We start from the raw sequence: 25744 nt of genomic DNA, 5'->3' as shown, positions 1-25744 counted from the left end.
TCGGGACCCCGCGGCGCCCCCTCACGGGCCACGGCGGCGGGGAGCCCGCGGCGCCCTCACACGGGCCACGGCGGCGGGAACCCCGCGGCGCCCCCTCACGGGCCACGGCGGAGGGGAACCCGCGGCGCCCCCTCACGGGCCACGGCGGCGGGGAGCCCGCGGCGCCCCCTCACGGGCCACGGCGGCGGGGAGCCCGCGGCGCCCCCTCACGGGCCACGGCGGCGGGGAGCCCGCGGCGCCCTCACACGGGCCACGGCGGCGGGGAGCCCGCGGCGCCCCCTCACGGGCCACGGCCGCTCCAAGAGTGCGTCTCCCACAGCACCCAGGACTACAACTCCCACAGGTCCCACAGCACTTGGGACTACAACTCCCGGAGGTCTCCAAGAGCCCGGGACTACAGCTCCCACAGTCCCCGCGGGTCCTTATCCGATCGCGGCGAAAGGCCTGGAAAGACCCGGGCTGTAGCGGCGGCCGCAGCCGCGGGCCCGGCTCGGCCCGGGTGAAAGCTGCGAGCGGAGGAGGTTTCGTGCGGGAGCGCCTAGGGCAGGGCCGGCGTGTGGCGCAGCGCGGATTGCGGCGTTGATGTGCGCTTTCTCCCCCGCAGCAGGAAATGGCAGCGCTAGGCAGATCCTTCCAGGGCATCCCGGCGGGCCCGGCCGTGGAGCTCCCCACAGCGCCGGCCGCTGCCCCGGAGCGCCACGGCCCGCAGCCCTTAGCCGGCGGCCACGGCCGTCTGCAGCCACCCGGGATGGTCATGGCAGGGATCGGAAACGACGGCGGGGACGGATCCTCCGGCCTCTGTCTGCAGAGCAGCTTCGACCTGGCCTCCCTGGCCGCGCTCGGGAGCCACAGCGAGGGGCTGACGGTGGCCCCGGTGAGCTCCTTCACCAGGAGCCGCAGCCAGTAAGTGCCGGAGCCGTTCCGCGGGGCCCAGGCCGGCAGTGGGGAACTGCGGCGGGTGCTTTGCGAGACGGACGGGATTTGTTTCCTTGTAGCAGTGTTGCGCTGGTAGGAGGTTGGAAAATTGTGTTTTGCTAGGTTAAGGACCTTGAAGCTGACTTCGGGGGGGATGAAGGAGCTGTTTAAAAGGCAAGGACCAGCATCATTGCGTACTTTCAAATTCATTTATTTGTTTCAGTATTTTTTCAGTATGTCCCTGTGATGCAGAGTATTAAGAGACTCAAGCTGGGTCATGTGTTGCTTCTTGAAGCATTTGAATTTTAGAAATTGCTCCTGCCACTTGCAGAAAACTAAATAACGTAAAGGAGAAGAAATTAGCATGGAATTTTGTTCAGAGAACTGAGCAATTACAGCCTCCTTTGACTTCCTTTGTAACAAAGTAGTTATTTATTGTCCCAAACTTTTATTCCCATCACAGCTGGTGACATTCTGTCACTGTTGATCTCAGATGAAATTTTAAAAGGGAGGAAAATATTGTTTGAAAATATCAGTGTAACCAAAAGATAAAATTTGAAGCTAAGTAACTGTTTTTCTTTTGTAGTGTCTCTGTGCGATGTGGAAAGAAGCATAAGCTAGAAGAAGAGGCAGAAGGGTAAATTAATTTGTCTTTTATAGCCTGAAAAATCCTGATTTGCTTTTTGTTTTGTGTGAGCACATCTCACCTACAATACAAACAGGAAGGAAATCTATCATTGTTTCCATTTGGAACTCTTCTCTTGAATTGCACATGAGCCCAAATCCATTTCTATTACCTAATTACTTGTGTGGCACTGATTTTCCTAAATAGGTACCCACATTTTACTAAGGGCAATGTGGATTTATTTTCTTTGTTGAGGTTGCATTGCCATAGAGTGTCAGAGCTGCTGAAATGCACTTTACATTTGTTCCTGTAGAATTTCACATTTCTTTTTTGACAATTGTAAACTTACTTTGTTTCCTAGCTGTCCTGTGCGGAAGAAGAGACTGACAGGAGCCAAAAATTGCCCTTTGAATCCCAACACTGAAGAATGGATTCTTTGTGCAGGTCAGCAGGCAGCTGGGGAGGTAGCAAGTCAGTATGGTGGCAGCGGTCCTGAAACTGCCATGTTAGAAATTCCCTGTGAAGAAATGGATCAGACAATGGGGGAACAGCAATGCGAGGTTGCTCGCAGGAAACTTCAGGAAATTGAGGACAGGTAAATGCAGGGATTGAGTAGCCTGGCTTTGCTGAGCTTTCCCTTTTTTGGTGGGCATTCAAGGGTAAATCTAGCACTTAGCAGTGTGATAACTGCTGTAAGTCTGAAGTGAAACTTCTGTTCAAATTATTTCATTTTCGGCTACCTGTGGTCCTGTGAGTCTTCAGGCTGGTCTGAAATTTCGGGTGCTAGAGCAGGAGATGCTGAGTAAATAACACCCTGCTCACAATCATTATGCAGCTTTGATATACCATAATTGGGTTTAATGCTCTTCTGTGAGCATCCAGAAGCTCAAATTCTAACATTTACCTGCTCAGGCTTGAGCTCAGTTGTTTTCAACCAACTGCATTGAAATTTAAATAGATGTGAATTTGTCAGTGGAGGGAGTAGCATGAACCAAAGAGGTCTCTCTGCACATATGCAGTAAGGCTGAGATTCATCTTGCTGATGGTGTAATGTGGGGTAATTGGGTGGCTGTAGACAGTCTGCTGTAGTCTTTTAATAAATTTACTGTGCCTTCTGGCCCTTGAAAGATTTCTGGGGATGGCCTGGGTATGTATCAGTTGATTGCAGATGAGCTGCTATTCCAAAATATCTAAAATGACCACTGCAGATGATTAGAAAAGCGTAAAGTTATAGAAATTTTAAAACAAGATTTTTTTGTAGATTACTCCATAGATGATGCATAAGGAGAAGCAAGGTACTGCTAGACTGTTACTTTTTTAATGGGTAAATGAGAGTAGTGAAATCTGTCTCTATTATCTGTCTGTGTCTGCTTTGGTCTTCTTGGAGGATTGTTCCCTATTCTTCCCAGCTACACTGCTAAATTTTCTATAAAACAAAAACCAAAAACAAAGGAGATGCTTCCATTTGTTCTAAACACTTCAACAATTTGTGCTGATTTAATCTCAGAAACTGGCACAGAGTTGTGGAAAGTGAAGCATTATTTTCAGTATTTTCAGTACCTTTGCAATAATTCTCAATTCCAGTTTTGGGAAATGGAACAGGTGAAGCAGCTGCATAGCTGAGACTCACTTGTGTAATGTGACTGAATCATACAATTTCCCTTGGAGGGAATTTATTTTCTCTCAGTGTATCTTTGCACTGACACTGCTGGGATAGCACAGGGGTAACAAAGCTAGCTCAGGTACCAGAAGTGGCATTGCTGCTTGAGTGGCTTCTGTGAGTCCTTGGGGTGTTTTGGCCCAAGAGAGACTCGTGTTAACATGGCCCTGCTGCTTCTGGTACCCAGCCTAGGTCAGAGATGTGCACAGAGCAGAGCACATAGATGTGACTGTAGTCTGCAGTGGATGTTCCTGATAACAGTATGCTCAATAGTGTTTATCTCCCTCTTCCCCCTCCATTCCTAGGATAATTGATGAAGATGAGGAAGTTCATGCTGATGGAAATGTTAGCAATCTGCCCACTCTTATCCTGTCAGATACCCTTAAGAAAGGGATGAAGAGGGATTTTGGTGAAGTCCTGACAAAGAAAATAATAGAATCTATGTAAGTTCTGGAGGAAATCATGGTGCTATGTAGCTAACATGTGCAAATGAAAAGAGAGACCTCGTTTCATGTTTATGGAGATGTCCTTGATTACTGCATGATGCAGCCAACATTGTATAACACACCATTCATCTGGTTAAAATAGGAAAAACTGTCCTAATGTAAAAAAGACATAAGTGTAACTGTAGTGGTCATCAAGTAAGTGTTTTGTACTCCTCATGTCTGCAGAGTGAGATTTGTTGAGTGAACCAGTATCAGTTTTGGTTTTATGTATATGAATTTCCAAAATGAGAAGATCTTGAAGTGTGACCAATGGTGGTCAAGTTTGGTGCAAAAAAGAGAGGAAATACAGGGTTAGAACTAGAAATAATGGAACTAGGGAATAGGGAAAAGGAAATTTAATAAGGGGGGAAAAGGTATATATTTTCTGGAATATGGTTCCAGGCTAGCTCAAAGGATGAAGATACAGGTCTTCTGCATTTAAAAGCTGTGCTTGGAGAACTTAAATTTTACTGAAACTCCATCCCTTCTAGGAGCCGTCCTTCTATGGAGCTTGTGCTTTGGAAACCTCTTCCTGAATTTATGACAGATAAACTGAAGTCTGTTTCTGTTAAGAACTTCAAGCAGCAGAGTACAGAAGTATGTCAAGCTAAGCACCCAACACCAAGAGCTCCTTTTGACCCACAGACTGAAACGTTCCCTGGATCACAACAGACTGCCATGTCTCCAGATCCATATGTTAGTTTGGGAATATCTGGGTGTGCAGAAGAAGAAATGGAGTTGTAGATGCCAGATTTTAGACTGGAAGTGGTGAGCTTCTGATGCTTATTGTTGATGTTTTTTGATTATTTTTTTCTGGTTTGACGTGTGAATCTGAAGTTATATTATTTGGTTTTTGTTTTGTTACTAACAGTCATAAGCACACCACAATCATAGGGTGGCCAGGAAACACCCTAAGATTTCTGTGTTCCAATCTGTTAAGTATTGTTATTTTTACTGAAAAGGTAATTCAGAGGCCTTTGGAACAGGGAAGTAGCTTTCCATCTTGCTTAATGATGAAATATCCTCTTAATTGCCCTTGGTAAAGCATAAAATCCAAATATTGAATGTAACTGTGGCTTAAGCCACACCTTTGTCTTACTGAGCCATTGAAACTGGTGCACATACTATTCTTGGCCATTTGGTTTAATTTGAAAAACAAAATGTAAAGGAAGAAATATCTTCAAATCTAGTAACGGATAGAAAAGCAGTCTCTCTGGTAATACAGCTGTTCACACCATCTTATTTGTTTGGACTTGATGTAAACTCAGATGTAAAAATTACACAATCCATGGGGTGGTAGGGAAGGAATATTACAGCTGAGCTTAAGTCTTTGGCTTTGTAGAAAGTAAAGCCAGCACTTATAACTTGCAGGATACCTGCTAACTTCAGTCATCTTTGGTTCATTGGCTTCTAAATTTTATTTGTGGGCTTTTGATGTTCCCCTCCCCAAACAATGCAAAGTTTGAAGAAAAGTGGTTCTCAGCAAAGTGATTCACATTTTAGATTGTGCTGAGATTCTTTGTATGCATGGAGTTGGAAAGTCAGTTTAGACAGTGTAACTTCTGATGAAATGAATGGCATCCATTAATTTGGGTAAACATGGTAAGTAAATCAGCTAACAGGGATAATGGCTGCTTGCTGCCATTAGAAGGGTCAAATGCTGTGTCTGTACCCAAGTCCCAGCCCTTGGTGGCTTTGGTGGTGAGGTAAAGGAGATGCCTGTCTTTTTCCTGAGAGAATCTAGACATAAAATTTAAGCCACAGTATGTGCCAATAATATAGCATCACATTGTTTCTACAGATGTAAGCCAAAAGAATTTTCTGCCCTGCACGGGGTGCCAAGGAAAGGAACCCACAATGAGCTATTGCTTGTACCTTTTCTCAGCGCACAGCAGTTTGTTATGCTTAAGGTTCTCTAACTTGTTTAAGGGTTTTATCTTTTGTTCATAAGTCCTTGAGCTTTCTCAGAGATGTCTAAATTGAGGCTTTTCATAAGAAATCCCTTTCCAAGTAACAGGTTCTGTTCAGAGTCCTATGTCCCAATCTGGTTTTGAGATCTTTCTAGCATAAAGGAGCAAGTACACAGTAATGCAGCTGCAGAAAATCTACTCTTCCTCTGCACAGCTAAAAGATAATCCTTGTAATAATAATATTCTTCACTGTTGAATAACCCATAGCTGAAAGCTTAAAATCAGTCTTCTCTTTTTGCAGTCCTTCTGGTTGTTCAAAACATACCTGTTTGTTAAACCCTGTTTATCTTGCTGCTTTTGTTGAAGGTTGTCTGAAATTTCCTGTCTTTTGGTATAACATTTTAGAGTTTTACTAAAACCACTCCAGCATTTGAGCAGGTATTACTCTGGAAACCAGCATATACCTGTACCATTCTGGAAGGTTTATTAAGTTGAAGAACATGTGCAGTCTATCTTGCTATAATGCCTAATTTCATTTCAGGGTCTGCTATAAATCTTTTGCATGAACTGTGTAAAATTTCTTATGTATTATTAAGCTGCTGAACATCTTTTAAAACCTACAGCCTTTGATGTGCTCCAGTGGTTGAGTAGAACATAAAGCAGCCAGTTTGGAGAAGGCTGTAGTCACTGCAGGTAGAAAATGTGATGCCTCCAAGTAAGTGACTGGTTTTCAGCTTGCTGGATTATAATTAAAGTATTTTAGGTGAAAGCTCTGAATCTTAAATAAACTGAAAAAAAAAGGATGAAAATTTCAAAAAGTGACGAAACCATCTCAGCAACATTGAAACTGCAACAGAAGATGTAAAAAAAACTCTAGGAGGCCTAAATACATCAAATGATGCAGTTGTTTTCCTCTTAAAAACACCAAATTGCATATCAGATTTGCAGAATAAGAAATTGTTGTGGATGGCTTTCAAGCATACTTTTTTTCCTGCTAGGTTTGTACCAAAGGTTGACTTTTAGAGGTGTTTTTCCTCTTAATTCAATGCCAACAGGGCATCACTGACCTGTTACCTGCCATCTAAAACAAGAATAGAGTGGTGCACTGTTAACAAAGACTATGAGATGGAGAAAAAAATTGTCTAAGTTTGCTTTGATAGAAAACATTTGCTTTCATTTTTTCACAATGCATTTCTGCCCTTGTGATAGGAGACAGTGGGGTTGAGTTGCTTAAATTGATAGAAGAGTGGGAACCAAGTGACCAAGGAGCACTGAGCAAGATCCTTGCTACTGCAATCACTTGGAGAGAGTGATTGGATGAGAGATCAAGCTGTGGGCATTTACAGACTTCTGTATTTGTGAGTTTCATTTGTTGTTGTCTTCATTAAAAGACTTTTATTAATGCTGTTCACAGACGGGATGGCAAACACGACGCAGTATTAGGAAAAACATTATTTTGAAATACAAAAGATCCGATTCTGGTCTGTCTTCTCTTGGGACCAAATCACCCTTTGTATGTCAGTTTTCAATAAATTTTCTAAAATATTTTTTAGATGACTGTTTCATTCCTGGGAAGAGTGATAAAACCTTGGGTGCCTATGTGCAGTCCTTCAGCTGGACAGTAAAGTACTCTTCTGGCTTAACAAGACTTGAATTTAACTATGCTATGTCAAAGGCCCCTTTTTTCCTCCACAGTATTCTGCAGGACAAGGGAAGGCAACAGCAGAATAAAATAAACCTGAAGCTGACAGGAAGGAAAAGTTATTTAAAGTCTCTCATAGGCCTCTGACAAAGCAATAGGGGTACCAATAAGTGTTGCTATAGCTTGTGTTCTGAGATCTTTTATTTTACTTCAGAGTAAAACTATTCAGAACTAAGAAAGCTAAGTATTGTTAAAGTTAAGGAATGTTTGAGAAGAGTTTTAAATTCATAGTTTAGTAATTTTGTTGGAAGGTAAGACTTGCTTTTTTTGTGTACCATCTTAATGGACTTGTTTCTAGTAGAAAATACTAATGCTCATAGGAATTCTCAATGGTAGTAGGCTTCTAGATGCCAAACAAGAACTATTTCTGTGTTTTTCACTGAAGAGATCTCAGTAACTATTAACACCTTGTTGGGGACCCAGTGCTTGCAGTAAGTCAGGATAAAGCATGCCAGGATAGATAGAGCTGTTAAAAAGGGGGCAAAACAGCGTAAAGACCATGTGCTTGGACATTTCTGTCTCCTGTGCTTAACAAGGTGGAAGCGCTAAACACAGCCCATGTCCTACTGTGATGGAAAGGAGACTGTAATACAATTTTCTTTGGACTTTTTAAATGTTGAAATGGCTTGCTCACACTTGCCAGGAAGGGCTGGGACTCCCTAAAAAGGGTGCTAACAAAATTTATTGCATAATTACAGATCAAATCCTCACTTCTGCTTTTTTTTTTTGGACATGCAACAATTTGATACTCCTGCAGTCATCCCTATTTTCCACTTTGCAAGTAAAACAACTTATTCTTCCAACTACTTGGATTTTTAATCTAAATTTGTTACACTGCACAGCTGTAGTCTTTACTTCTACCCACTATTCAGGTGGAATCCTTCATTATAAGCTAGGTTACTCGAGCTTGTAATCCAAAGCAGTCCAGTCACCCTGAATGTTACTGACTGAAACATCTCTGGTTTTCCTTCTTCCCCACCCCAAGTTATTTTTGCCAAAATTGAATACAAAACACGAAATAGCACTGAAACCAAGAACAGCTGTGCCAACACCTGCAACAGCTCTCTTATTTTCAGTATAAAATTTCTTCTGTCTTTCCAAGTGTTTTTAATATTGTGATAAACACTGGATACTGGAGCAAATGGATGTGGGAAATGAGAAGTCCTCCTGTGGTATTTGAAATTAGCTCCTGACAAGTCCATTTGATGCTTCAGGATTTCCTGTGGTAATACAGAATCTGCAGCCGTTTTCACAACATGTCTATCTCACACCCACCTCCCCTCAGACTGAGATTTTTGGACAGCATTACTGGCCACCAGGGTGCCACCACTGCCCTGACTTTTGAATATTGAGACTTCAAGCTCCTGCCACCTATTACAGAGGCTAAAGGTTCTGCTTTAGTAGCTCTGGCTTTCACACAAACCCATCTGCCACATCCAGTGCCCCCAAAAGGGAACTGCTGAAACATCCAGGTGCAGACACCTTATGAGCAGTGCTCCTCAATGCATTGTGGCAGGATGAGACACTGAGGGACCTGAACTTAAGTTCTCCAAAGCCCAGATACTCTCCCCTCCCCAGTGAGTTCTAAGGCAGAAAAGGGTCAGTGAGCTGCACTGAATTTTAATTGCACCAATACAGTTAAATATTAAATGGACAAAGCAACTCTACATAGCAAATGGAAAACAAGCATTTAGTGAAGCTGTAAGACTTAGAGACTATTAAGATCTAGCCCACTTGTCTATACATGAATATCCCAGTTTAGTTTTTGGTGTTAAAATTTTAACTGGAAAACAAAACATTTTCAGGTTCACAGAGACTGGGCAAGTTATTGAGAAACAAACCTGCCTCTCTCCTAAGCCAACACTGACTGGAGGGGAGCCAGGGTAGGACAGGACACCCTAGGCTTTTTCATACCATCAACTAGCATGGTACAAATGAGAAACACTTTTCTGAATGGACTTGATTTTCCCCACATACAGCCCAAAGGGGCATTGCTGATTTCCTGCCAGGACAGTTGCTCACAAGGAGTTAACACTATCAGATTAGACACTGATGAGCTGGGGAAAGAGTTCCTTGGCAAAGCTGTCCTCCCACGCGTGGTCAGTGCCAAGCGGAGACGATGTATCACTGAAGGGCGACAGGGATCCTTCATACCCAGAGTCACTACAGCCATCCAACAGGTAGCTCGAGGTTTCAAGGCTATGACAAGAAGAAAGCAGATGAGAAAAGCCCAGTTCAGGCATGAAGCTGTCTACAGGTTCCTTCTTCACAGACACTGGGACTTCAGGGACGGCCTTGTCATCAGATGAAGAGAGATTTTCTTTTTCAATTTTCACTATCATATTGGTTTGGTTGCCCACTTCAACAGGAATCTCCACTACCAGGGGTTTTGTATACACATGATCAAACCTTATGAGTTCATTAATGGCTTCCAGCTTGGCTGATGGGGACCCCAAAGAGGGAGAGAGGGCGGGTGGTATGGAATTTGTTTCTCCAGAGATTTCTTCGTCCAGCTTTTCCAGGCACGTTGACTCTGAATCAGCATATTTGAGAAACAACTCTGGGTCCAGACTGTCCAGAAAGCCCAATAGGAGATCAGACTGCAAAATGAAAGATAGTTTTAGACAGTTTATTACTGTTACAGCCAAACACCAAATGTGGTATCTGTTAACCTCCATGTGGAAGTTAATATACACTGATGCAATCACAGTTGCTTTACCAAGAATATCATCAAGCACACAAGGCAGTTACCCATCTTGCAGAAATTCACAGAATAGGCCAGACTGGAAGGGACCACAGTAGGCCACATCTCCCTGCTCAAGTAGAGTCATCTTAGAGCATGTGGCAGAGGATTGCACCAGATGGTTCTCAACTGTCTCCAGTGAGGGAGGCTCCACACCCTTTTGGGCAATCTTTGCCAGGACACCGTCATTCTCTGCCCACAGCTTTTTCTGTAAGGGTACTGGCAATCCCCAGGGAATTATACGCACATTTGAGATTTACAGCCACTATTAGAAGCTCCTTCAGATCTTGTACCTATCAAGTACAAACACCAAAGTGCCTGCTGGCTACACAGAGCACGGACCAAAACCTGGCTTAGGCAGACCTGCACATGACTAAAGCTATGGGGACTGGGTTTTTTCATGTGGATGTTGCTGAATTCCTGTACTCACTGGACACAGCCTAACACAGCTGTTCTGATGCACAGGTATGGCATTCCAAGATTTGGAATGAATGGAAATCACCAAATCATTTAACATCAAGACATTACAACAGTAATCTTAAATCTACAGTAATTCTGAATTTCATGGACAATTTGTATAGGACTGGATGCTCACCTCAGAGTCTGAAGAGTCACTGCCATCAGAATCCATGTGGAAGCTATCAGAAATGGTGACTGCTGGGCCTGCACCTGCTGCAGAGGAACACGTAGTCTGAGTGCTGCGGACTCAGCGGACCCGGTCACCAATCTGATCTCATCCACCTGGGATTCCTTCACAACCTGTACCAAGACAAAAACTCAGTCACTGCAAACGTTCTGGCAGGCAGTACAGTACATGATCATGAAGACTGTAATTTTTCTGCAAAGGCTTCCAACACAAAATTCTCTATTTGTTTCTTCTTCCCTACACTTGTACATTTAATTTGTTTGACACTTTTAAATGAAAGCCTGACCCTCTCCACCACATCTGAGACACACCAATGTGATTGTAACAGTTTCTACTTCACCTCTATAAGGTGGAAAACCAGAGAAAACTGTCTTAAACCAGCCAGAAACTAGTCAGCTTTCTACCTCCCACATTACCCATTTCGACTTGGCACCCACTGAGTTTCAGGACAGCCTCCATATGGAGGACAAAGGTATTTCCTGCATATCCCTGCCCACTGCCCCGAGATTGCCCCGGGAGCGGGGCAGCTCTGCCCAAGGCGGGGGCGGACATGCCAGCAGCGCGGCTCACCTGGAACTCGTCACCCTCCTCCGTCTTCAGAGCATCCAAACCCAGGCGGCAGCGGAGCTCCTGGTTCTCCCGCGCGAGGTTACACGTCCTTTCCCGCAATAGCTGGTTTTCCCGCAGCAGCTTCTGGTTCTGCAAAGAGCCGTGAGGCAGGGAGGCCGCTCCCTTCCTCCCCCCTCCTCCAGCCCCTTATCTCCCGCAGCCCCTTACCTCCTCCTCCAGCTCCACCACCTGCTGCTCCAGCTCTGTCATCCGCGCCTTCTTCCTGTCGCGGGCACTCTGGGCCGCCACGCGGTTCTTCAGCTTCCTGCGGGGCAGAGCAGCCGTCAGCGGGAGATCCTACACCCACCAAGTACAGCCGCAGCCCCGCCACCGCTGCCCCCACTCACCTGCGCAGCGCTTTCTCCTCCGGGCTCAGATGCGTGAGCCGCTGCCGCTTGCGGGCCGGCTGCGCGGTCTCCATCCCGGGGAGGCCGGGGTCGGCTCCTGCCGGCAGGACGACGGACAGATGCCGGGCAGCCGCGGTGCCGGGAGCCTCGGCCGCTTTGCTAGGGATGAGGAGCAGCCGCGGGGCCGCGGCACCGGACAGCGCTGCCATGGCGGCACGGCAGGACAGCGCACACACCGCCCGCGTCACCAGCGCGGCCGACTGCGCCCCGCGCCGCCCCGCCCGGATTTCTACCATCGTGGCTCTCGCTCATTGGCTGCGAGGCGTGACGCCACGGCCGGGAGAGCCCGGGATTGGCCCGAGGCCGCGAGCAAGGGGGAAAGCGAATTGCATCAGACAAGGGGCTGCGGTAGTGAGGCGCTGGCGAGGGGCGGGGCTTGCGGGCGGCTGTGAGGGCAGAGCGGGGCCGGGCGGGGCCGGAGGGGAGCCGGGTTAGACTCGGGCCAGACTCGAGCCAAGCCCGGGCCGGGCCCTGCCCTGCCCTGCCCTCCCGCGATGGCGGTGGCCGAAATTGAAATTCCTTGAGGAGGCAGTGAGCCGATCCAGCTGAAATCTCCCTCTGGTCTCCTTCCCGGCCCCTGTCTGTCACAAGTATTCACAAGCATAATAATGGCGAACACCAGTGCCACGAATGCAGCTGTAGCAGATGCCATAAGAATGAACTCTTTAGTCTAAGAAGGCTAAAAATCCAGGGAGGTTAGCGGTTGATGAGTGGAAGCTGCAGGAGACCATGCAGAAATCCCTCAGGGGAGTCGCACCGCTGCCCCCAGGCTGGCAGTGAAGTGATCACTCCTGAGTGTCTGAGGGAGGAAATCACCCTGCCGTGACGGGCCGGTGTCAGATCTGACAGATCTGGGGTTCGGACAAAAGGTTGGCAGGTAGAAAGCCTAGAATTGCTCTGCCCATAGGAATGCAGGTGTTCAGCAACCCACGGGCAGCAATGCACGGCCGTGCAGGGCATCGAGGGTGTTTGAGCTGCCGGCGGCTCAGTGCCCGCAGCTTTCCAAGTTTCCACTTGTGACAGTTGCCAGCGACCTGAATAGTTATGAAATGTCGAGACTTTGGCTGCTCACAATTATTTCTGAAAGCCATTTGTACATTGATTTTAAATTAGTGGAGATGTTAAACACTAAAGGAAAACATGAGCTTTAGAAGATCAAAGACACTGGTGTGCTGGTTTGGCATTACTCCAGCGCTGGAGTTCTGCCAGGCTTTCATGATACAGAGAACAAACTGCATTTGTAAGCTTGTGTTTGTTCTTTTCTTGCGCACTGCAGCATGACATTGAGCTAAGGCTGAAAGTTCATCTTTCTACTTTGACACCTTTGTGAAAAACATGGCAATTTTTCAATAAGCCTTTTAATCGGAGTGCAAAAAATTGTTTGTTCGGGTCCTGCTAAGCCCCTGAGATACTGGCCATTGGAGATACTGCTTCTCTTTTGTGTGTCTCTTCTGGATTTGGACTCATGTTTCTTCTATAATTCCAATTCCCACTTGAAAGTGTTACTTTTTTCTACCAAAATGCAGATTCAGTATTAATAACTGCTTCAGATTTCAGACATCCATTTCAAGCTGCCCTTATTTGCAAGAAAAGTGGGATGAACAGGGCTGCCTTGCATTGCTGATTTGTAATATTTACAGCTATACTGAGGAGATCTGATTTATCATTATATGATTTATCATAAAGATATCATTTGTCTTGGTATTACGACTGAAGAAAAATTCCAACCTTCTGTCTGCAGGTGATTTAATTTTGCTATGAAAAGCAATTTTGCCCATGAAAAGCACTCTTCCTTTTGCAACAAACATTTGTGATCATGAATAAACCACAGAAGTGCAGGGACATATGTGCTAGTAGTGATGCCTGAGCTGCTTCACAGTGATGTGGAACCAACAAAAGTGGAAGCTGCCCTTGGCACTGGTGATGTCCATTGTTACTGAATATAATAACAGCATCCATTAGTGTTGGCAGTAATAGCTAGCAAAAGAAGGGCATGACACCCTGCATTCTAGTCCTTTTGAATGGTTTTAGTAGTACTAAGACAAGCTCTGGAGCAGTTGCTGAGAATATATTTAGGCTCACAAATATTATCTTACTAACATTAGGATATATAAAGTGTTTTATTAAATATACGATTGAGTCACTGGGTAAAAGAGTGCCTAAGAAAAGGTCCAGAAAGCTGGTCTTACACTGTGACACCCTTTTAACAAAAAGCCTTCAAGTTTAAGTCTGATTTCCACTTTTTTCCCCCCCTTCACTGTTGATACATTCTAGTCTTTGTATTTTTCTTTTTTTCAGTCATTAGATTTAATCCTGTGATCCACATGACTCAAGAATGCTTCTCACCCTGCCTTCACCCCGCTGGGGGGTTCAGCACTACCACCAAGGATGTGCCAATGAGGATACTGTTGGCTGTCCTGCCAGAAACCACATTAGTTCCTGCTAAAATAGCTTTATGTTTTATGTTCCAGGTGGCCAACCCACCAGAGGAAATAATTTTGTTTAACGAAGGTGGAGAGGCTTTACCCTTGTGTAATCTCAGATACAGAGAAAGAAATGTGTGTTCAATGTTATCTACACATGAAAAAAGGGGGAATAGGGGAGGAAAGTAAAATGGAAGAGAGGGGGCATAGAGAAAGGATTACCTGAAAATCATAATCTGAGAAGGAGCTTGCTTGCCAAATGTGTGTCTGAAAATACTTGGATGGTGGCCCAGGTCCCCAAGTTCTTGACACCAGCTGGAGTGTTCCCATACCTGTATCAATAGCTGATTAAATGAGAAGAGAACCTGTTTAGCAGCCTAAAACAAGGTTATTCAAAACCTGTAAACTAATTTTACTTATTCTTAAATTTTGTCATTACACATTTGGATTCAGGAGTGCATCTTTCAAAGTTTTAGTGCTCTCAGTCTCAGGGAATATGCAGAATCTCTATCTGCTGGCTACTGCAAGGAGCTGCCACCCTGCCTGCATGCTGTCCAAAGTGACATTGGCTTTCCCTTCTCTTAACGTTGCCACAAGCAAGCCTTTCAGAAAGGTGATTTTCACTCACCTCTCATCCCTTCTCCATTAATACTTAATAAGTTATTGGGATTCTGCTTCATTGACTTCTGTGATTGTTCCCAAGTTACCACCAGAAAAGCATGGAAAAGACAGTGAGTTCAACTTTAAACCATGACTTTCCTAACATATGTGTACCTTGCATTCCAGTTCCTTGTCCTCAAGTCCTCATGTCCTCATGTTCCACCCACATGTTACTGGTGCTTCCAACTGCCCAGAATTTCAAGGAAGAGTGAGGTAGGTCTGCCTGAGTTCCATCTTAGATCTTGGTTGTGGGCCAAAAGCATGGGCTGGAGAGTCTTACTTTGGTCTCTTTATGGCCCAGCCCTCTGACCTAGCTGAATTGCGGTGAGGGAGAGATCCCATCACACCTGTACCTGCAGTGACTCCTGTTACACCTCTTCTAGTACCTTCAGGCCTTCTTGCTGGAGCTCTGTCTGTATTTCCCCCATAGCAGTGTCCCAAGCACTGCAGGCAGCATCAGCTGGCTCAGGCAGCCGAAATCCCCCTGTTGTAGGATTATCTGCCTCCCCATGCAATAGAGTTGGTTCTCCCATCACCATAGTCAATGAAATCTTGCTTCTGATTCACAAAAGAAGTCTAAGTTAATTCAGTCAACACTACCAATGTTTCTGGAACAAAAATATTCTGCAAGTTGACTAGAAATTAGGCCTTTTATAAGGCTTTTCTTCAGGAAAAGAGAGTCTCCTTTCAGTGCTCCAGGAGTTCCCAGCAGCCATAGGCACTGAGGTTCACCTTGGAGCTTCTTTGGACTGTTCAGTTCCATTGCCCACATCCAAAGAGGTTGTGCCCTATTCCAGGTTTAATGGCAGCTTAGCAGCAATAAATTTCAATGTAGTACCTCGTAAAAAAAGGGAGATGAGGAGCACACTGCCCAAAAGTCAAGTGTAGATGCATGTATAGCATGTGATTCACTTAATTTTTAGAAAATATGAACCTCCATTGTGGCCTTCTTCTGTAGTGACCTCTTTGCATCATAGATTGTTTGGCAACAAAATCATCTGATGTTTCACAGCTTCTAACATTTTGTGTGTGTAATTCCTTTTGTTATTGTTATAGAATACAAGATGGCAGATTTTCTTAAAACAGTCTAATGATACATTGTCTTTTTGAGTGATGACAGTAAATTTGAGATCAAGTGATCTCTATAAAAGGCTCACAATGTTCCTTCCATCTCCATATTGAGATTTTTTCCCTCTGAATTTCACTTGCATTGTAATTCCAATTTGCTTCATTTTTGGACTCCTCTGAAACTCAAGAGTTCACTGGTCTCAGTCGAGACCAGAAATTAACAAATGTATATAATTTTGTAGCAGTGGCATTTTTTTTGCCAATTTACTAATTTCCCAGAAAACTGATGTGCTTATTAAACAGCAGAGGTCCCAATGTAGAAACAGCTTCCTAATCCTCCTCACACTGTCAAAGAATGCTGATATAAAGGGAAAATCTTTCTGCTTACAAGGACATGGCAGTATTTTCAGATAAAGATCTGAAAGAGAAGGAAATTTCTGAAAAAGAAGGAAAAATCTGAAAGAGAAGGAATTTCTGTCAGAAAGAGAAGGAAATTTCTCTTGCACATTGGAGCAAACCACTTTCTCTTGCTTGGAGCAAACCACTGGGAATGGTTTGGGAATTTAAAAGAAGACAAGATATCCACACCACAGTAAACAGAAAAGCTGGCAACCCTGTGACCAGTTCTGGAAGAATGAAAAGTTACTGGGAAAACTCTGCAAACATTAGTCATGTAAACAGATCTTTATACATAGCCACTGGATGCCCTTGGGAAGGTTTATGCCATCTGCCAGTCCCTGAGAGAGTCCAGCTGGGAATCAAACAGCATTGGTCACTCAGCCAGGAAAATGGGCTCAGGTCAGATAATCTGTTTGGTGGGCAGCCCTGATCTCTGCAGGAACCCCACAGGTCAAGAGGAGGTTGTAGTTGTTATTGCTTTGCTTAGTAGTTCTGGCCTCTACTTCTAACCAGCTTGGTCCATCCCCTTCCCACACCATTCTTTTATTGCTCTATTGATTCTGCTTCCATTGCATGGATTCCCTTTCCCTTTAAAAGGCCCAGCTGTTGGCACCTCTGGCGCTTTGCTGTGGTTTGATTGTAGTACCTATTCCCATGTGTAGTCCTACTTCTCCTCTTTGGCTTTTCTCTTTCTAGCTTGGTCCCAAGCACAGTGTTCCCCTGCAGGGTTCTCTCCTCCTGCTGTCAGGAAAACGTGAACCAGAGGGTTGTGCAGACCATGCAGGATTTGGAGGTTCTGGGAGATGCCACAGGAGCTGTGCACAGAGGTGTTGTGCTCACCTGTGTACACTGATGCACAATGACACATTAGAGGGGGTAGTCACGAGCAAAAGAAAAAAAGCAGAGGTCCTACACTGACTTGAGATGATGCAGCAAGTGCATTTTTTGGGGTGGTTCTGCAGAATGTGCTTGGGCAGTACAGGAGAGGCTGAACTTGCTGCTGTGCTGTCCCAGGGAACCACCAATGCTGTTCTGGGTTTTGTGCCAACGTCTCACATGTTGAGCAAGCTCTCTGAGGAAAACACTTAACTTGAAATCTCACATACCTAAAAGCTCCTGTTCCAGTAAGTCTTTTTGTTTGCACATCCTGGTTCAGAACTGGAACCTCTTCTTGGAAATACCCAGGGAGGTAAACAACCACGCTTAGGAAAACTTGATGGCTACTTCCTGTTGGCAGAAGCCAGCTCTTCTTTGGAGCACTGCCAGCATTTAAAAGGGAAAATCTTTTCTTATTTCTTAGACCTTCCCGAGGCTTTGAAATTATTTTAGAAGTCCAGAGCCCCTGAGAGTCCTGGAAGCTTTTTTGTTTTGTAATTTTGAATTTATTTCCTTATATTCTTCCATTTGGGTGCCCTTTTGTATGCAGAATCCTGTCCCCAGCTGTCATGTGACCCTGTATGAGAAGAGGAAATTATCAGGAAATGTCAAGTTATGAATCAGTTCTGTTTCAACATAAGTTCAGCAGGACCCAAAATGTGGGGGATATTGTCAGAATCATCCATCTCCTGTCTCCTACATTTTTGATTTGCTGACTCCCCAGAGGGCACAGGATAGCAGCTGGTGTTCAGAGAGGGACAAGTCTATTATGGTTTGTCTCTGGTATCCTCACTGATTTGCTCTGTTAGCACTGACTTTAATGATAACTCTTATGTAAACAGGCAGGGACAGCTAAAGCCCTTAATCTACTAATTAAATACATCCTGTACTAGTAGTTGAATGTGGAAAATGAGTGTTTTAAGGTGATTAATTAAAAGGGCCAGTCAGATCTTTTAACTTAGGTGAGTCTTTAATATAATAGATGACCTAAGATGAAATAGAGTAAATAGTTTCTTAACTCACAGTCACATGAATCAATCCATTGTTAATGTAGGAATTTGTTCATTTTAGCCAGTAACATTTTAAGAGTGTTTTTTGCTTTTGGTACTCAGAAACAGTGAAATCTATTTTTTGGCTTTGGTGTAGAGTTCTTCATATTGCAATTAGTATTAGCAGCTGATACATCATACACTTTAACCATGTGCTGCAAATTTATTCTGTGATGTTTATATATTGTTCATTTTATACTATTGCTTGAAGTAGGGCTTCAGGAACAGTAACTTATACCCTATATTTACTCCAGAAACACGAATAACAATGTTGAATTAAATATAGAAGTGTCAATACCTAGATTGTATATAAATATGTGAAATATGCAGGGTTTGTTATTTATATTTCATTTCATTGGTGACTTCTTCAATATTATGAATGAGGAAACTGCCAAGCATTGACCTAATGAACACATGAAATTAACAGTAGTGTGGAGTTTAGTGCAACTGTAACTGAAAGTGAGTAGATGTGATACAGAGCAGTCTCAGGAACGCAGCAGCACAGTGAAAGGCATTGCTATGGATGCATTTGAGGGTCTTTCTTGCAGAATGAAAACTGAGAATCTTGGAAAATATGGCTCCACATTCTTTCCAAATCCATTCTGTTCCTGCCACCCCTTGCAGAGATTTTAGATGATCAAAAAGCATATAGAATTAATTTCCTAAGTTTGTTTCTCAGAATTCTTTTTTTCTTCTTTTGGTAACATGATCTGCTGTGCCTGCCTGGTGAGGACTCTGAAGGAAAGCATCAAGCATGGCAGTATTGTCTTGCAACTATTATTTGAGCTTAATTATCTGCATAATTCAGTTTTACAGACCTGATTCATTATTATTTTTTCCCTTCAGTAGACAATTACGTGTACAGAGAGATGAAGGATTCCCCAATCACCATGTTCTTACAGATCTGAAAGACTACATGTTGTTTAAAACATTGGAAACCTTAACTATTCAAACATTAACTACAAATTTTTGTCAGGAAAAATTGTTATAATCAAAGTTGCAGTGGCTAGTCAGTTGATTATTTTGCATTGCTTCGATGCTGATTTACTTGGATCAATTGTGTTTCCAAACCTTAAACAGCAAGAGGCAAAGCCACTTTGCACCACATTTTTTTCTTAGCACAAATATCCACCAACTTTTCTTTTTGTTCTTTAATTAAGCTGACAAGCTACAACAGTTTGTTATTTTAATTTAGAATAATTGATGATAATGACGAAAGCATCACTTCCACAAATCATCCATCTCCTGCCTCCTACATTTTTGATTTGCTGACTCCACAGAGGACACAGGGTAGCAGCTGGTGTTCAGAGAGGGACATGGTTCGTCTCTGATAGCCTCACTGATTTCTCTATTAGTAAAGCATCTATAGTAAAAATGTTGTACAAAATGCAATGGTAAGGTTTAGATGAAGGTGCTAGATGAAGATGAAGCAGATTCGAGGCTGTGGGCGATATTTTAACCCCAGTCCTGCTGCCGGACCCTCCGGCCCCGCTCGGGCTCCGCAGACGCCCCGGACCCGTCCCGCAGCGCCGGCGGCTCTCGGGGGCCACCTGCTGGTGGCCGTGCCGCGCTGCACCCGCCCCTGCCCGGCCCCTCCCCGCGGCCTCAGGAGCTGCGGCGGCTCCTTCAGAGCGAGGGCTCCGCAAGCGCTCGGGTGTGTCCGAGCAAAGCTCTAAGTCAGCCCGAAAACTCTCTGCTGTGCAATTCTGTCTCAGAGAAAAAGGGCAGGCGTGTACATGTCCTTGAATTTACTGGGAAAAGGACGGCACTTGTTCCTATTGCTTATTAAGAGGGTCCAATATAATTTACTTAAGAAATAAGCTCTGCAGAGCAACATACAGGGAATGTGGGCAGTAGTCCGAGTTATCAGTTCCTGAAAACACCTGGACAGGCAGATCTGGGTGTGTGAATGAGTTAACCAGGCTTTTATCCTTCCTATGGACAGCTGGTCTACTCTGAGGAAACAATTTTGGGCTTTTTCTGTAATGTTTATCACATTTATTTTGTGATTGTGTATATATTGTGCATGTATTATGTGGCTACTTCGCTAACTTTGTTTTCTCTCAAGAGCAGAGGGAGGAGGGTTCTAAAATATCAATTTCTTTGCAAGGGAAATGAGAGGTAGGAAGTTTATTGTCAAAGAATCCTCTAGTGTTGATTGCCTGCTTCTGAGATAGAATTATAGAATTGTTTATGTTGGAAAAGATCTAGAAGACAATTGAGTCCAACCGTTCCTCCAGCAGTGCTAAGCCACTAAACCATGTCCCCAAGTGCCACATCCACGCATCTTTAAAATCTCCCAGGGGGATGGTGACTCCACCTCTATCCATGGCCCCCTGTTCCAATGCTTGACAACTCTTTCCATGCAGAAATGTTCCCTAATATCCAATCTAAGCCTCCCCTGATGAAATCTGAGTTTTTTTCCTCTGGTTCTGTCACTTGTTACTTGTAAGAAGAGACTGAGTGCCTAGAGGATGCTTTCTCAGGCCATTTGGCATTGCACATAATTCAGTTTTGCTCAAATCACAGCTCTCACTGTCCTCAGCTGTGGTTATAAATGCTTGAGACTTCTGTATTCAGACCCTGGGCCTCAGTTTGTCATTCTGGGAAAAAAAAAAGAAAACAGATCTGAAGTATTATGGCATAACTGAATTGTGAACTCTATACTGCCAACTGGGCAGGATGCCAATTAGAAATATTCGATGCTTTAATGATAGACAGTCCATTCTCTTCCTGTAACTTCCTGCTTGGATTTCTGCCCAAGTCGAGGGAACTTGGTGACCTGAGACCTAGTGCCTCATGTCACTCCTCAGTATTTGACTGTGAGGCTGCTCCATGGCAGTTTTGCTGTGTCCAAATGGAATGGATCAGATCTTCAGCAACTCTTATTTTAGGCGTAGGATCTGTCCACTTGCTGTATAGAGCCCCATTCACATCTTTTTCTGTTGGTAGTTTCCAGACAGTTTAAGCTGTTCCTAGGTTGATTGTGATGTAGCAGACCATATGTTGGCTAAGCATCAGCCATTTGCCTCATGGGTGAAGGAAAATCAAGTAGAGGTAGTTTGCACTAAGGAATTAAAATGCTTCTATTTAGTACGCTAGATGCCATGCATTTCTGAAATTGTACTGAAACATACCTGTAATAAAAAATTAGTACCTGTTGACCATATCTAAATTTGCATAGTGCACCACAGTGATGTCCCTTCCAGCTCCCTTTCTAAACATTCAATAGTTTTGTGGCCTTTGACCCACCGTACTGTAGTCTTAGGTATTTTGTGCCTTACTGTAGAAGCCCAGTGTTATGGTCCTGCAATCCCTTCTTGACCTTTTGCCACTAAAGAAATCCTCCATGTTTTAAGCTAACATTGCTCACTGTGTCACGCTAAGGAAGAACTACCTTGTCTTCTCCAGTAACAAAGTATATCTAGGAAAAGAGCTGGCCATTTGTAGACTATGGTATTATTTCTTCTGCCAGTGAGTTAGGGCTGGGCTTTGTTTCCAAACATTGTGTTTGATAGCCAACAAGGGCTCTTGGATCAGTTTGTCTCAATCCTCCTTGTCATTGAGTTGTATTTTTAGGCTATGTAACACCATGTATTGAGTTCCATGACTTAGCTGTACACACTTTTAATGGAAAAATGTGTAATTGGCTGACATCCAGTTCTTGTGCGAGACAGCAACAGAAATCATTACTAACACATTTTCCCCTAATCACTGATGGAGGTTTTGTAGACTCGCACTTACAGCCAAGCGAAACAGCCCAGGTAACCCAGCCTCCCTTAACTCAGATTCAGGAGGGTGGGATCAGGGGTCCGAGGAGCCCAGACACAAACGAGGAGCCCGCCGGGTGCCACCTGCGAATAGCTGGCACGTCCGGCCGGCAGCGCAGCGGTGTCTGCGGAGGATGGGTGCCGTAGTACCCGTGTTGCCAGAGCACTGCTCCGCTCGCCGGGGCGCGTCCACCGGGGCTGTGCCACCGCGCCCGGGATCCGCGTCTAACGCGCCGGGCATGGCCGGCGGCCGCGCTAGCGCCGGGAAGCGGCCCGGCCGAGCCGCTACCACCCCGGGCCCGCAGCCCGCGGCCGGGCAGCGCGGCAGCCCCGGCACCGGCGGGCAGCAGCCCCGGCGGACGCGGGTCCAGGCGGTTGCCACAGGTCTCCGGGGCTGCTCTTCGCCTCCCGGCCCTGCAGGCCCGGCCGCGTGGAAAGCCGATCCCGGCAGGGCCGTCCCGAGTGCCGCTCGCTCTCAGACCCTGGCGGGGCCGGGCCGAGCCAGGCCGGACCGCCGGCAGCCACGGCAACCGCTCGGCTCCGCCGGGCCCGGCGGGGCTGCGGGCGGTGTGTGCACGGCGGGAGGGACCGAGCGGGTCAGCGCGGCGCGGAGGGCGGGGATAACCCCGTGGTGGCCGTCACGTGGAGCAGATGAAAGGGAAGCGGCTTGGCAGGGCGGAGAGGAGCCGGGGCGAGGGAAGGGGAGCGCGGCAGCGAGGAGCGGGGCGCAGCGCGGCGGGAGGGCCGCTGCCATGGGACGCTGACCGGCCCGGGACCCCGGCCCCGGAGCTGGAGCCGCTCGGGAGAGATGCGCGGCGGCGGGGCGCCGCTTCCTCCCGCCGCGCGATGAGGGGCTGCGGGGCCGGCGCGGGGCTGCCCGTGCCGCCGCTGCCGCCGCCTCTGCTGCTGCTCGGGGTGCTGCTGGCCGCGGCGCCGGGCGCGGCGCTGGGCAAGGAGACGGCGTTCGTGGAGGTGGTGCTCTTCGAGTCCAGCCCCAGCGGCGACTACACCACCTACACCACGGGGCTGCAGGGCCGCTTCTCCCGCGCGGGGGCCACGCTGAGCGCCGAAGGCGAGATCGTGCAGGTGAGCGCGGCCGGGGGGCGCCGCCTGCCCCAAGATGGCTCCGCGGGCCCGGCACCTGCGGCACAAAGCGGGGCCGGGCCCGCCGCCCCACGTGCGCCGCGCGGCCCGGGACGCGGTGACAGATGCGCGCCCGCGCACAAAGGCCCAGCGCCGGCCTCGGCTCGCGGGGCCGCCCCGCTTTGACAGCCGGGCGCGCGGCGCGGGCTCCGTGCGGCGGGAGCGGGCGGAGCCGAGGCCGCCTCACACGCGCGGCGGGCTCCGCTCCGCTCCGCTCGCCCCTCCGCTGGGCGCGGGGCCGGCGGGCGGGCGGGCGGAGGCGGGGCCGCGCCGTGCGGCCCCTGCCGGTCCCGGAGCTGCCGGCGGTGCGCGGCCGGAGCCGTGCGGGGCTGCTCCGCTCCGGGGGCGGCCGGGCCGCGGGGGGGCCCGGACTGGAATTGCCGCGGCAGTCATGGGGTGCTGAGCCCTCGGGCTGTGCCCGTCGTTGGCCGCTCCGCGGAGCCGGAGCCGGTGCTGCTGCGCTCGGGGTCCCTCGGAGCCCGGCTTCCACCGCGTCACGCTTCGTGCAGAGCTGTGCTTGACTTGCTCACCAGAGAAATGGTTCTTGTCTTTGACTGAATGCAGCTATCGTTTACTCTTATTGAAACTCTTGAAGGTGCTTATCTAATTCCTTTGTAGTTGCTTGTAATTGCTGACTTTATTTTCCCCCCTTTGGCTAAGTAGAGAAAAATTACTTGAATGGTGTTTTAGTAAGTTTGACTGTTAAGCAAGTGCCAATAGCAATCTTTATTTCTCTTTAACAGCTGTGGGATTGGTTTGTTTGCGTTCCATATATGTATGCATATGTACACATACATACGCATGTAAATGTACATACGAAACTTACAAGAATTAAACTGGTAGCAAGTAGGTTATAGAAACAACTGTTAAAGCTCTACAAACACAAATACATTACTATCAAAATAACTTTTTTAATGTAAAGAATACTGCTTATGAATGCTTGATATTTCAAAAGAGTTTCAGCTGGGATGATTTCTTATAAAAGTTCTCTTGAAAGCAGAAGAGTTGTGAGGCCAAATTGCTGATGTAAGGTAATTTTTCAAAGAAAAGAGGGATGGACCATTAAGTTATAATTATGACATTTAGAAGAGGTGGTGCTAGTAGGGGCTGGAACTGACATGGACTTTTTTTTAACCTTTTAGTGCTTTTTCATTTTAAGACTTAAGAGTGTCTTTGGGGCCAGCAGGAGACTTCAAAGGTTTCTTTTGTGTTGGGTGTTAGTATTAAGAACAGAACATAGGCTGAGGTCATACTTTCTTGGTGACTGTAAGTAAAAGTGGAGAAAAAATAAACTGTTAAGACTCAGATTTGCACAACTTGAAACAAGGGTATTAAATAGACTTTGGCAGGCTTTATTGTTTGTAACATCACCTGTCTGCTTCCTCTTCATGCCTGAATAGACACCACCCCAAATAGGAAAAACTACAGTGAAAGTCACATGATGTGGCAAATCTTTTACAGTCATTTATCACTGAAAAATTGATTTGCTTATTCATCGGGATGCCATGGACAGGTTTGGGTTTTTTTTATTTTTATTTAATGAGCTGTGTGTGCTGCTCTTTTTTCCAGAGGAGAGAACCTGGCAGACACTGTTCCAGAGCAGCTAGACTGAATGCTATCAGTTGTATTTTCACTACTGAAGTTTTAGATTGCATATAATATCTCTTGTCAGTATCCTGCTTCCTCTGTCTCATCCTGAAAGAGAGTTTATTTATCAGAGCCAAAATTGATCAAGATTTTCACAGCATTGTCTTGCCTTTTTTTTTTTTTTTTTTCAGCTGGGCTGTATTTTTGTGGAACATTTTGAATCTGCTATTCTGGATCATAATTTAAAGTTCACAGTGAGGTTTAGAAAAGGCTCATGAAGCTGTTGCCACTCAGAACCTGTTCAGCAGCAGCTAGTTGTACATCAGTCAGTGAAGCAAGCTCTTCTTGGCCCCAGCCCCTTTGTCAGTGCACACAGCTCTTTCAAGAATAAGATGCATTTTTCTTTAAGATGAAATATTAGAAGTTCTTGAAAATCAGGCACACATTAAAGAATGGATCAAAGGAATTGTGGTTTTGGGACTACACAAAGGCTTACTTTTGTTTATGTTAATAGCATCAATTACTCATTGGTCTTGAAAGTCTGAACAAAAAAACCCCAACCTTAAGAAACAATGCACTTTCAGCTTTTGATAGGTCATACATCCACTCCTGAACTGGTTATTGGTCAGATTCCTATCCAGTAGTGGTGTGCTATTATATTGTTTCTCAAGTTATTCTGAATGAATCTTATTAGGGTCAAGTGTCTCCCCAGAATAACTCTTCAGAGAGATGAAATGTTCATATGTCTTCTTTCATGTGGCCACAGTTTGTATTCAGCAAACTCATCCTTATGTTGCTGTGTCAGCTGGTCCTTAAACTGCTGGAAAGTCTGACAATTTTGGTGGTATCTGGCATACAGGAATATCCCATGTTTCTTGGGGCAGTATACTGGCCATTGATATGGTCGAGAGATTGGAAGTTGCAGATGTTTGGTTGGAGAGTGACTGTGAAAACCAGACTTTGTTGAAACCTCTAAAATGATATATTGCTTTGAAACAAATTATCACTGGAGAACTCCCTATGGTTGAAACTTCTCCTACCATTCAGGGCAAAAGTTCAGATGTAGC

General features: G+C 45.8%; 3 protein-coding genes across 3 annotated transcripts in view; 2 read left to right on the top strand and 1 right to left on the bottom strand.

Annotated features, from left to right (window-relative positions):
• Positions 1 to 455: 455 nt before the first annotated feature.
• On the top strand, positions 456 to 7722 carry CCDC117 (coiled-coil domain containing 117). The gene is made up of 5 exons (XM_084217262.1): positions 456 to 903; positions 1502 to 1552; positions 1902 to 2135; positions 3506 to 3643; positions 4177 to 7722. The coding sequence occupies exons 1-5, from the start codon at positions 611 to 613 to the stop codon at positions 4427 to 4429; spliced, it is 969 nt and encodes a 322-aa protein (XP_084073388.1). The 5' UTR covers positions 456 to 610; the 3' UTR covers positions 4430 to 7722.
• A 1842-nt stretch (positions 7723 to 9564) lies between these two features.
• Positions 9565 to 11883, bottom strand: XBP1 (X-box binding protein 1). Its single transcript, XM_084217263.1, has 5 exons — positions 11643 to 11883; positions 11464 to 11560; positions 11257 to 11385; positions 10636 to 10799; positions 9565 to 9897 (listed from the first exon to the last, which is right to left on the bottom strand). Exons 1-5 carry the CDS (start codon positions 11849 to 11851, stop codon positions 9708 to 9710), a joined length of 789 nt encoding a protein of 262 aa, XP_084073389.1. The 5' UTR covers positions 11852 to 11883; the 3' UTR covers positions 9565 to 9707.
• Positions 11884 to 22906: 11023 nt separating this feature from the next.
• Positions 22907 to 25744, top strand: part of ZNRF3 (zinc and ring finger 3) — a 64812-nt gene continuing 61974 nt past the window's right edge. Inside the window, exon 1 of the mRNA XM_084217020.1 lies at positions 22907 to 23033. The gene's annotated coding sequence lies outside the window, so the exon portion shown is untranslated. The remainder of the gene's footprint in view (positions 23034 to 25744) is intronic.

Source organism: Fringilla coelebs (assembly GCF_963513975.1).
Source record: "Fringilla coelebs genome assembly, chromosome: 17".
Lineage (NCBI taxonomy): Eukaryota > Metazoa > Chordata > Aves > Passeriformes > Fringillidae > Fringilla > Fringilla coelebs.
Note: the sequence above shows the minus strand (reverse complement) of the source record. Positions and strands in the feature narration are given on the sequence as shown.